The 12,699-nt window shown below is 37.4% G+C and overlaps 1 protein-coding gene across 2 annotated transcripts in view; it reads left to right on the top strand.

Moving 5' to 3' along the window:
• The window catches only part of LOC306845092 (activin receptor type-1B-like), a 20,338-nt gene continuing 7,639 nt past the window's right edge, over positions 1–12,699 (top strand). For both annotated transcript variants that reach the window (XR_013781965.1, XM_079377661.1), the window contains exons 1-4: positions 1–107; positions 11,250–11,495; positions 11,588–11,836; positions 12,379–12,609. Coding sequence is in view for 1 of the 2 variants with exons in the window: in XM_079377661.1 (XP_079233787.1) it covers positions 44–107; positions 11,250–11,495; positions 11,588–11,836; positions 12,379–12,609 (790 nt within the window). In the remaining variant the exon portion in view is untranslated. The remainder of the gene's footprint in view (positions 108–11,249; positions 11,496–11,587; positions 11,837–12,378; positions 12,610–12,699) is intronic.

Genomic DNA, 12,699 nt, shown 5'->3' on the forward strand with positions numbered 1-12,699 from the left:
CGGCGTTCACGCGCATTCTCAGTGCGATGGGAGTCCTGTGAGGATGGACACACGGCAAATCCTGCGACTCTTGATCGTTTTATCAGGATTGAACGGAGCGTGTGAATGTGAGTAGGAAGTGTTTGTTCATTCCAGCAGTGTTTTGTTAACATCCTTGGGTCAGTTTGGTTTGTTTAATGTGTTTTAGTCGCTGAACGTTTGGCGTTTAATACAACAACAACATGGCGCAGGGATTTAACGACTGGCCCCATAAACTATCTGCCTTTTCACTGACTTTATCTCGTTCTCTGTCACAATCGTGAACGTATGATGTGCTTAATATATAAGCACATCATACGTTATAAAGCAGGATGATTCTGTTTATGATTGAAACTCAAAAGGTGAGAGCTAGCATGCTAACAGGCTAACTTAGTAAATGTGTGGCTGAAGATTCGGATAAAACCTCAGAAAAACTAAAATGAGCTCGTGTGATTAAATGCAATGTATTTAAGTTTATATGAGTCTGAATATGGATGTTGAACGACGCAGTTAAAAGCGTTCATACACATTAATTATCATTTGACACATTCAGTAGGGTTTACAAGCTGTTTTTACTGATCTGCTGAACACTTTTACTTGTTTTTGTGCACGTTTGTATTTTTTTTTTTTTCAATTTAGGAAGTAATATGAAAGGCTTACAATTTACATGATCACAGTATCAGTTACTGTAAACAAATACAGATACAGTAAACAAAAATGGCGTTGTTTGGATCCTGGCGGACTGTTTTATTTCACTTTGTTTGTTTGAGCCTTAATGTGGTATTTTACAGTCAAAATAGCTTATATAAACACCTCTATGTTGGTTGACCTGTTGCACATTATAGGGGTCATCGGATGCCCATTTTACACAAGTTGATATGATTCTTTAGGGTCTTAATGAAAAGTCTACAACATACTTTGGTTAAAATTTCTCAATGGTAGTGTAAAAAACACTTTCTTTACCCTGTAAAAATCAGCTGTTTTTAGCACGCTGTTCTAGTTCATGTTTCTTTAAATCCGAGTGAGCTCTGCTGACTCCGCCCCTCTCTTCCGTGGAGTGACGAGCAGACCATAGATGTGTAGATCCCTATTCGACCGCTCCAGATACGTTGACGCATTCACCATAATAATCAATGAATATTCAAAGATATACAAGTATATAACTTGCTGTTGTACACTCAAAGATTTGAAGACAGTTCCAAAAATGACGGAAGGCTTACGTTTCGCAGCCCATAGAAACAGTCGAGGCATCTAGGTATATATATGAAGCATACTAAGCTTAAGCCGCGAAAACTGGCTAAGGAGCACATTATTAGGAAAGGCGATTTGCAAAGATTCATAAAATCCCTTATACTCACTTCTTCTGTAGATAAAGCTGGATAATTTGCACGAACATAGATGCATTTAGGCAGATCGGGATCAGCGCATTCCCTTCAAAACGAAAGTAACGTTAATCCTCTGCATCTTCAGCAGCTCAGATGTCGGGAGTAGATGATGACTGCTTTATTCATTATTACATCCAACAACAAAACGCCTCAATCACTTAATTGGAGACATCTTGTCTTCCCCTGCACCAGAGGCAGACAGCTTTCAGCTCTCTCAGGGCGGGTCTAAGGTAAGACGGCCCTGTCAATCAACTATTGTGGGGGAGGGGCCTGTACAGAACTACGTCATTCTGACAGGAACCTCAGAACAGCCTGATTTGAGACAGGAGATTTTAAAATAGGGATTTAAAAAGGGAAAAAAACACTGGGTGGATTTTTATCATTATAGGATGGATGTGTACACACACTTCCAACACACATTTTTGTTCACACACAACTTGTAAAGTGAATTTTGCATCCGATGACCCCTTTAACAAAGGTGTAAGTTCCTCCGCATGTTTATTATTGTTTGTTTGTTATTAATGATCGGTTTGCGTGTTGTATTTAGGTAAGTAGTAGAGAGGAGCTCTCAGCTCACTATAAGTACAGTGGGAAATCAAGTAAATGGTTGCTCTCAGTATGATATGACATGTTAATGTTAGGACAGAAGGAAGGTGTGTGGTCTGCAGATTGAAGCTTTCCTTTTGAGTAATGATATGGTTTGGAGTAACAATAACCTCTGGGTGCAGGTCATGATAATGGTTGGGTGTTGTGTGGGTTAAATCTCTGTTCTTTGTAAAGAAGGGACAAAATAAGGATATGACCGAACAGTGACCCCATTTCTTTTATATATGTCTGTCTGACTCTTTCTCTCGGCATCATATAAAAATACAGTGCGTCTTTGTCCATGTCTGGTTTGATATGGGGTAACTCATAGCCAGGGGGTTTTCTTTATTACTGTTAAGGTTTCTTCTTAACCCGCTGTAAAAAAGGCCCTTAATGTTTTCTGCATATAAAAGGATGACAGGCTTGGTCATGCAGGCTAGTTTAAGAGCTCTGCATTTCCCCTCAAGGTTCAATAAATTGCATCTATCTGTCTGTTGATCAATATGGCTGTCTAGGAAATAATTAGTTCATTATGTTCTCTAATGATCTTTAAAAGCATAATACTTTAAAATTATTTATGTATAATAAATTGAAATGCTTTAAAATGTATGATGATAATGCTGATACTTGTCAGTCTTAGATTCTGTACTGGGACAAAATTATAGCACTGAGCTTGTCTGATATGACTAATGACCTCATTCAGCCTTTTGATGATATTCACTATATTAGTTATATTAGTATATATATATTAGTTTTTTCAAGGAATATGTAACACAAGCTGTTTTCTGCAGCTGCAAACTATAACCCACTATTTATGTCCTGCAATAAAAACTTCAATAAGCCCCCCCAAAATTTTTTTTTAAGTCACAAATAACATTATTGGAGTAGCCTGTTTTACATGAAAATACCAATTTCAATCTTTGTTTCAAATTGTATCCAATCTCCATCCCCCGCTGAAAAAAAGTTTAAATTTGCAGTATGGGAATACTTTGGATTATAAAAAAAAAAAAAAACACGAACATGGGGTCGTCCTCGAAGGACGAATCCAATTTGCAAAAAATGTGGACGCAAAGTGGCTGCAAAATACATCCAACATGTTAGCTCATATTCGCGGACATCATCCCTCCATGCAGATAAAGGTATGTCTATGTCGCATTTATAACAAGTTATGAGGTTGTATAATTTCCGTGATGCAGAGGGAATGCCGGTGCAGTCGGGAACATGGGATTTCAATCAACTGATTGATTCTAAACTTACATTTAAAGCTCACGCAAAAAAGGTTTGTAAGCAGGTTAAGTTTAATCTCTATAATTTTAAGCTTATTAGAGATAACATGTCATTAGGAGCTAAGATGTATATGTATTCTATGGTTATTTCTCACATGACTTTCTTTTTAACCACCTGGTCTCAGGCGAGATCAGTGACTCTAAAACCATTAGAGTCCTTATACAAACATACACTTAAAGTCTTCGATAAGAAATCGGTACATTCTCATCATTGTCCTATATTGAAAAAATATAATTTGTTAAGTTGGGAAAACATGATTAAGTATGCAAATGTATGCGTGATGTATAACATTATTTATGGTTTATCTTCTCCCCCTCTTGGTCAGTTAGTTCATATTAGAACAACTGATTATCGCTCTACAAGAGGCGCATTAAGAGGAGACTGTATCATACCGCTTAGACTATAAGAGATCTAGACACATATGCTTTAATTAGGGTTCAATTGAAGAATGGGTTAATCAGTACTCAGATTCATCAACACTAAAATCTTATATCTGCTAGCCATCCTATTAATGTTTGTATTTTGTTGCATTGTTTTTAATTGATCCTAAATTGTTTAAATAGATTTTTATTGTATTGTGTAATTATTGTTTTTTTTAATCACATTTTCTGCCAGTCACATTACGATATAGCAGCCACTTCAAGTGTAGACAAATTTTTTTGTGTGTAGAAAACAAGTCGTTCGTTTTGCTGTGGATAACTCTAACCTGACTGAGTTGTTATTCTGAAAACATTGCATACAGGACATTATCTTAACTCGCCAGCCACTGCTATTAGGTTGTAGATAAGCAGATTTAAAGGTGCCAAAGCAGAGCCAGTTTGACTGGTCCAAAACCGCCTTTCTTTGGTGATATTGTCTGGAACTGGGATAGATTTGTTTTTTATCATAAAAACACTTATTAAAAGTGATTCTCAGTGAGGTTACTACAGAGAAAAACACTTTTTTTCTAAAAATAAATAGCATTACTGCATGTCCATTTACTTGAGACCACCTGCATGTTTCACAGCTATGCTGAGAATGTTGTTTAGATAGAAAAGGCACTTCCTGGTTAATCGCACTGTGTGGCTGCACCAAAATCCCAATAGTAAAATGACAACATTGTAGGCATTGAGACCAATTAATTCACACTTGCTCAATTGAAAATGATGCATTATGCACTGGTGCAATTTATGTTGAATATGTTTTTAGAAATGAATTTTTTTGTCAACTGAACATTGTCAAGCAGAACTAGGTGGACTTCACTGGAGGTATAAACAAGGCTTCAGACTACATGTTTGTATCTAAGTCATAACTTCGTGCTTGTCAGTCATACCATGAACTGAAAGAGCACATTGTTAAATGTTATAGCTGTGGTGTTTAGAGTAAAAGCATGAACTTAGTTAGATTTTATGCCACGCTAAAACATTCATATGACAGCGTATGATATTTGTGTCTGATATAGTTTAGAAACAGCGTGACTTCTCTTTTTTTGTATGAGTAACCACGTTGTTGATATAGAATATTTCTTTTCATCAGTCATCTGTAATTTTACATGAATGCGAGTGGATATTCGTTCCCTGGTTCCTGCATGTCTAATATTCTGTCCTGAGCTGTTTGTGACAGCATTCAGACAGACCTGCGAGTCTTGCTGTGTTTTGCACATGTGTGGGTGTTTGCTTTCAATGCAGGAAAATGCCAAATTATTGTCCTTTGAATAGAAAATGAAGATTTACACTATTAAAAGCCCTGTGAGTTTGTATGGGTCTACACATCACGATACACAAAGCCTCAATCAGACCTTTTTGGGGAGCAATACTCTACACACGAATCAGACAAAGACAAGTTCACTACCTCTAAAGTTCTTAAATATTCCCCCAAGGGTCGTATGATTAAAGAACAACTAGAAATTAGATTGGCTAATATTCCCATCTGGTTTTGAATGGTTTCCTGTCATTAAGCTGAAGTTCTGATGACTCCCAATGATTATTTTCTATATTGCCAAATGGTATTGCATCACATTTAGTTAAGCAATTAGAGCAAAAGCTGTAGAAAAGGAATATGAGGACTAAGGACTTGTTATTCATCACAGATCATTTAATTCAAGAAACAATTAACAAACACATTTTATGTTCTACTGTGTAGAGAAGGTCACAAGACCTGCCCACATGACTTTAAATTACTAACACTTGAGGCATAGCCTAGTCATAGTAGGGCTGGGACGATACACTAATCTGCCGATTCAATACTATCCCGATACTTGTGCCGATTCAATGTATTTAGCGATTAATTGAGTTTTGCGATTATATAACTCACTGTTGCAATTTGATATTACAATTTATTGTGATTTTTATTTGCTGCTTATAGATGGAACAATGGAATATACTTGATTATACCCTTAAAAGAGACTCTATATGATGAGTCATATTAACAAAAACAATGTCAAGTAACCTTTATTTATATGTGTTAATATAATAGTCAAATGTTCAACAAAATGATTAGTAAAAATATTGTTTCCACTGCAGTTTAGTACTGCTTTAGTGTGGGCGGGATTATTCACGTGTGCTATCTTCTATGCACTTAGGATGTACTCACACTAGGGGATCTGATCCGATACCAAAACAAACTTGTAGCCAATCAGCAGTAAGGGCCGTGTCTACTCATGATGTGGAGGAGAGAGCTTTCAGTGAACAGCCGAGCCGAGGGACAGAAAGATAGAGATGGCGGATAAAAATCAAAAGTGGAAAATGTCTGTGGAACAATAAGGCAAGAAGTGGGACCCGTGTAAATATCGGATCAGCTTTCCAGCGCTGGAGAGAACTCATGGAGCGGAATGCCTGCGATCGGACGCCGAGGTTGCTTTGTTTGTTCTCGATAGGTGACTAACATCGTGTCTACACGGGATGCGCAGCAACGGCTAAAGTCTACCTACACTGGAGGCGACAAAGCGACCATTGAAAATCATTTGAAATTTTTGTCAGCACGTCATAAACAGAACGCGGCAGTAGTTTTCTGTCGGAGATTTGTCGTGCCGCGCAGCATCCAGTGTAGACCGCATCAATAGCGGGGTTTCCAACCAAAGTTGAGAATTTAGCTTGTGCGCAAAATTGGAATATCGCATAAAGCATTTGCGAACGAGCACCGTTTCCATCCAACGAGTCAAAGAGAACAAAATAGTCACTTCCTGGTACTAAATAGTCTATAGAAAACTAGGATAAGCTACTGAATATAGCAATTTTCATTTATGAAAAATTAATTGCGCCTCAGAGTGGGCAGACAAAACACAATAGGATAAAAGCTGTCATTGCTTTCGGAGGTGAATACTGCTGTTTGGGAACGCAAGTCGTGTAAGACAATTATACAGAAATACTTTAATGACAGGCTTTGCTCAGGCATTTCAGAACGACCATAACATTTCAGATGCTGTGGAACAAGATCAGTCCGCTGCTAGTGAAATTATCCGGTCTCATAGCGCAAAGTCTCATGACTTTTTTGATGCGCTTGGAGGAATTTATTCGCAAAATGCATTTCCATCTCCCATTATTCACATTAACCCTTTTTCACAGGTTAATGTATTTGAAATACTGCCCATCCCTGTATGACGTCATCTGCAGCGGCACTGCACATACAGAACGATGGTTGTATGACGTCAAAGCAACGCGAGAGCTACAGAGAACAGACGGCTTTCGAATCGCTCTCGCGGTACTTTGATGTCATATGCTGATTGTCTGCGCCCCAAGTCAAACACACCTATACATTTCACCCTCTGTTGGAATTAAAAGGCACTAACTTCTCCCCAGCACCTCTTAGGAAAAGTAAAATAATTAAATATAAATTCTGAGGTAAACCAATCGATTTTCAAATCATTTAAAAAAGAATCGCTATAGGTTATTTTTTTTCCCTCCCACCCCTAAGTAATAGTGTCTCATAAATACTAAAATGTTGTTTGTGGATGTTGTTACATGATAGCAGTTCTTTGTGAGCAACATTATACGTTTCGTAAAAGATGTATTGGTCATTGGACCTGCTTCAAAATTGTTCCACTCAGTGTAGACCGTGATTATAAACAATTATGCATTTTGACATGTCCATGTTGCAATTTTATGATGTTGGTATTCCCTGAAAAATTGCCAAGATTCTGAAGAAGTATTATGCAATATTTAATCACACTAACTGGTGAGGTTTTGTGTGTGTGGTGTGGTCCTTTTGTGAATAGCAGTGATGGATTGCAATTTATTAGTAAGAGAGAATATGGACTATGTTTACTGCACAATATACACTTTATACTATCTACTGTTTTTATTAAATAATATGAGATGTGGTATATAAAACCTTTTAAATAGCAGTATGCTACATTGTTTTCACATGACTTCACTGCAGTGCATGTTTAATTCAGCAAGTGACATCTAGTCTCGAAAATAAAAAGGTGTATTGTTAACCTAATTTTGGTTTAACATCTTGTCTAATCAAATAAGGTGTTAGGGACTTCAGGGCTTGCAAAATCGCTAGCCCGACGTCCCGGGGCTATTGCGTTTTCCAGTCGGGCTACCAAAATGTATCACTGCCCTGCCCGATGGGTTATCTTAAATACAGGGCTCCCATGCAATGTTCAGAATTTTCTGTCACTATCAGAAAAGACTCATCAGTTAAATCTCTGCCATCAAATGTGACATCGACCACAACGGCAGCTGTCCTCCAGTAATTTCGCTCTGTTCGTAGCCCAAGGGGAAGCTCCCATGATGATGAAGCATCTCTTTACGTCATATTGTGTGAATGGGTGTAAATAACAGGAAATCCTGTCTTATCAACTAATATGCCACTATACATGCAATAATGAATTGAGTTCAGTGGAAAACCAAGCTCACATGCTAAATTTATACATTCTGCTGTGACCTACATACATGCAAACACTTTGATTAATAAACCAGAAGTCCTGTGCTTGTCTGTTGCTGAAAGCAGAAAATGTAGAAAGAGCCTGGGCAATACTGCAAGAGTATACCATAAAACAAGATCCTCTTAATGTGAATTGATCACAGGCTTAATTTGTTTAATCACTCTGTGTTTTTGGCTTGAAAGGAGCCCTGTTGGCATGAGCTGGAGCTGTGTTCAGTCACGCCACGAATGCAACACGCCACAGCCTGCACTCAGCGCTGTGAAAACAGAGAACATTTTGGACACAATCACTGCAGTGTTTTTTTTTTTTTTTCAAATGTCAGTTAACACTTTCTAATTATCCATATGCCATGAAAAATATCTCAATAATGACATTGTGTAGGAGCTTCACCAGAGAGTGAATCAAGCGCCAAATGAATGTTGCACTTCAGGGACTCGCAGCTGTTGCATAACTCTTTTGCACAACTTGTTACATGATTATAGGACTGCCAGTAATTAGTGAAGACGTGTTTTACAGTTTTAGTAGCATTTTATCTTTTTCCTGTGAAATCTCTAGTCATGTTTGTTAGTCATGATTTCCTCTACCAAAATCTTTATTCATATTCTCTGACCCTTGTAATAAATCAGGCTGTTGCTGAAGTATTTTTCAGAATTCTATATGCAAATCTTTTATAATTTTTATTAATGTAACGTTTTATAATTGGCTCAGTGTACTGGCATAGTTCACGTTGTTATTTATCAGATGCTGAAAATAATTGAGTGTTATGTAAATGTTGGTGTCTGATTTAAAAATCCAGTGTTGGGTCAAGATGGTCAGTGAGGTCAGCAAGTGACTATTTTTATCTTTAGCTTTCATGATCATTTAAAAGGGGATTTGGAGATGCAACAACTTGAAGAGGGTTTTTAGCCTGAAACAGTAGCTGTTGAATAATGCTTGATGCTTACTTTTTTTCCACAATATGCATATTGTGAAAATACACCGGGTTTCCTATTTTGAAATGCTTTAGCACTGCTGACTGCTCATTCATGTCTACGGAATATTACAATATAAAAAACGAGAATTAAACGTCGTCATAATTTCATTGTAAGTAATCGCTTGGTATAAATGCATGTTATTAATTGATTGCTCTGAAACCGCAAACCCCTTGAATGCGCAACAGTGCCACGTTTTGACTATGAAATGTGCAGCACTCATATATTTAATGAAATCATATATCTGAAGATTAATAAAAGCATTAGGCTGTTTAGCTATTCCTTTTTCTTTTTTCCATCACCAAATTTAAGGCCTCTTAAAATATAATTAAGATGTTTATTCAATTTAAGAGGCTTTTTATGGGCTAAAATTTCATAAAACAGGGAGTTTTTTTCATTCACACACATGCTCCTAAATAAATTTTAGTTTGCACATTTATTTTTAGTCGCAAATGTGAGTGAAATGCTTGCATGTTCGAGGCCAATTGGGCCTCATCAATCAATCAACACTTTACATCATCTCTCCAAGAAGTTGCTTATTTTAGGATGAAATGGTAAGTTAAAATGTTGTTTATGAGTAGTTAAAAGTAGTTTTTAGAAAACATCTTGAGACTCTCTCTTATGAACACAAAAATGCTTTAGTTCTTTAGATTGCATCTCCCCAAAGCACATACTCCTGCAGCCCATCGCTCTCATCTCTCATTGCTCAAGGCAGCTCAGACGAGTTGAGTCTGGGTGGTCTGCTGTTCTTCACTTTTGATCTACATCCTCCATTTACATGTGCTCTGGTCCAAGTTTGATTAAATCATCTCTGTCTGGCTGCTCTTGGACAGACCTGATGAATGAGTCTTTAACCAAGAAAAATTGTGTGGAGGCAGGGGAGGAAATAATGCAGTTTTATGTTGTCCTATGCAGTATTCCAACAAGGAAACACATGTGGGACTTTATTTAATCAATCAGGAGATTATTGGATCATGAAAATCATTGCTGTCCATACCACGATTGAAACTTTTTGTGTTTTTCCTTGATGGCAGCCGACAATGTAAGTTGTTAGAGGCATTCAGATGAAAGATTATAAAGAACATTTTCACAAGCTTTTTGTTTCTTTCTGAAGTTGATGAGTGATGAGCCAGTATAGCCAACTTATCTCACCAGCAATGAAACTGTATTTTAAATCATTTTATTAAAAATATAAATAAATGTTATAAATTATGCATAATATAATAATTATAATATATGCAAATTTGCAATAATTTATTTAGGTTTTTTTATAAAATACATATACATAAGAAAAATGAACAACCCTTTCTGGATTCTCCCTACAAAAAAAAACGGTGAAGCTGCTTTGTGCACAGTATATGACTATCTCTGCCACCCCCTGCTGTTGAAAAGACACATCTGCAGTCCATTCACTACAATACAGAAATTCATAAACCGTTTGAGATTGTGGCTGTAATATAGTATATATTACATTACTACTGGGCTGTTGAATGCTTAAATCTGATTGGCTGACATATGTTCCAAGTGTGCAATTATTTTCAGGGAAATGCACAGCTAAAGTAGTTCCAGGCGGGTCTTGACCGTATCTCACATCCATGTCACTTCGCCAAATGACTTTTCAAAGGTCCGTACAGCCTAAAATAGCAAAAGAACCAAAACCCACAGTGACCAAGCTAATAAATGTAGTAAACAATAGGACAAAATGACTAATTATTTCCATGTTTTATTGCCACAAGATTACATTTTATTATGTACGGAAAGCACAAACTCTCTCTTCTGCTCGTTTTTGTTCATACGCACACACATACAGTACTCGCACACATGGAAACACACGCGCACAGAAACCTGCTATTAGCGCTGCTCTGACAGTTTGATCAGTAAAATAAAAATCTTTCATAACTGCATTAGTCTGCTGTCAACGGCTCAAGCCTCTGTTACTGGCTCTAAAATGACATTTCAGAATTAGCAACGGAGGTGTGGAATGAGATGCGTAAGAAATTAATCCTACACACTGAACGTTTATGGACAAAAGCCTGACAAATATTCATTCAACGGCCCGTCATCAATTTTTTCTTAATGTATATTATAGTGTTGAGATATGCATGTAATATATAATTTTGGTTCTCTCTGCAGCTCTGTTCTGTAACTGCACCACACCACAGTGTGTGAGGGATGGGTATAAGTGCGAAACCAACGGGGCGTGCGTGGCCTCCACCTCAGTCATTGAGAGACAGGAGCAGCATGTGCGCTTCTGCATCCAGAAAGACGAGCTGGTTCCTCTGGGCAAGCCGTTCTATTGCCTCAGCGCCGAGGGGCTGATGAACACACACTGTTGCTACTCAGATTACTGCAACAGCATCGACCTCAGACTACCAACCGGTGAGCATCAGTTCTTAATATCAGCTATAATCATTATCAAAAACAGCTAGTGAATTCCAGATGATCAGCTAATGCAGCGTGTTCTCTGTCAGTGACAAACGAACCGGGTTCAGGCCAGGACTGGGGGCCGCTGGAGCTCACTGCAGTGGTGGCGGGGCCGGTCTTCCTGCTGTGTATGCTGGTTCTGCTGGGTCTCTTCCTGTTCCAGCACCACCAGCGCGCCTACGGTCACCGGCAGAGACTGGAGGTAGAGGATCCCAGCACTGAACACATGTTCCTGGCAAAGGATAAGACCTTACAGGACCTCATCTACGACCTCTCCACCTCAGGATCTGGGTCTGGTTAGTATTCCAGGGGAAAAATTGGTGTATGGTTTGTTTATGCATGTATGCAACAAGTTATTTTAGTATTTTTTATATATATATATATATATTTATATATATTTTATATATAAATATATATATATTTATATATATTTTATATATATGTTTTCATATTTTGAATTGGCTTTTACTTATTTATATATTTATTTTTTGTATTCTTTGTAATTTACTCTGTGCGCTTTTTTTGTATTTTATTGAATTTTTTTTATAGTACTATTAAGGTTTTTTTTTTAATTACGGTTTTATTTCTTTAACATCACAGTTGCCAAGTCAACATTACTATTTTACTTCTACTTTTTAATTTAGTTTCCTATTTTTTTTTTCTGATTGATTGATTAATATACCATAATTTTTTAATAATATTTGCAATATTTTTTCATTTTGGTTTTCTAGTTTTTCTAGTTTCTAATCATTATTTTTCTTTATTTTTTAATATCACTATTTAGGTTTTACATATTTTTATTTCAGCTTTAAGCCTTATTCTCTCATTGATTCTGCAGGTCTGCCGCTGTTTGTCCAGAGGACAGTGGCTCGTACCATAGTGCTGCAGGAGATCATAGGTAAAGGCCGCTTTGGGGAGGTGTGGAAGGGGAAGTGGAGAGGAGGCGACGTCGCCGTGAAGATCTTCTCCTCTCGCGAGGAGCGCTCCTGGTTTCGTGAAGCTGAAATCTACCAGACCATCATGCTCCGCCACGAGAACATCCTGGGCTTCATTGCTGCCGACAACAAAGGTAAACAAATGAATATGAATGTTTTAATGAGCTGTTTTATAGTATGCGTAATGTTGTCATCTAGGTTTAATAATGTTTCATTCTCTCTGT

The sequence above is a fragment of the Barbus barbus genome (assembly GCF_936440315.1).
Source record: "Barbus barbus genome assembly, chromosome: 25".
Lineage (NCBI taxonomy): Eukaryota > Metazoa > Chordata > Actinopteri > Cypriniformes > Cyprinidae > Barbus > Barbus barbus.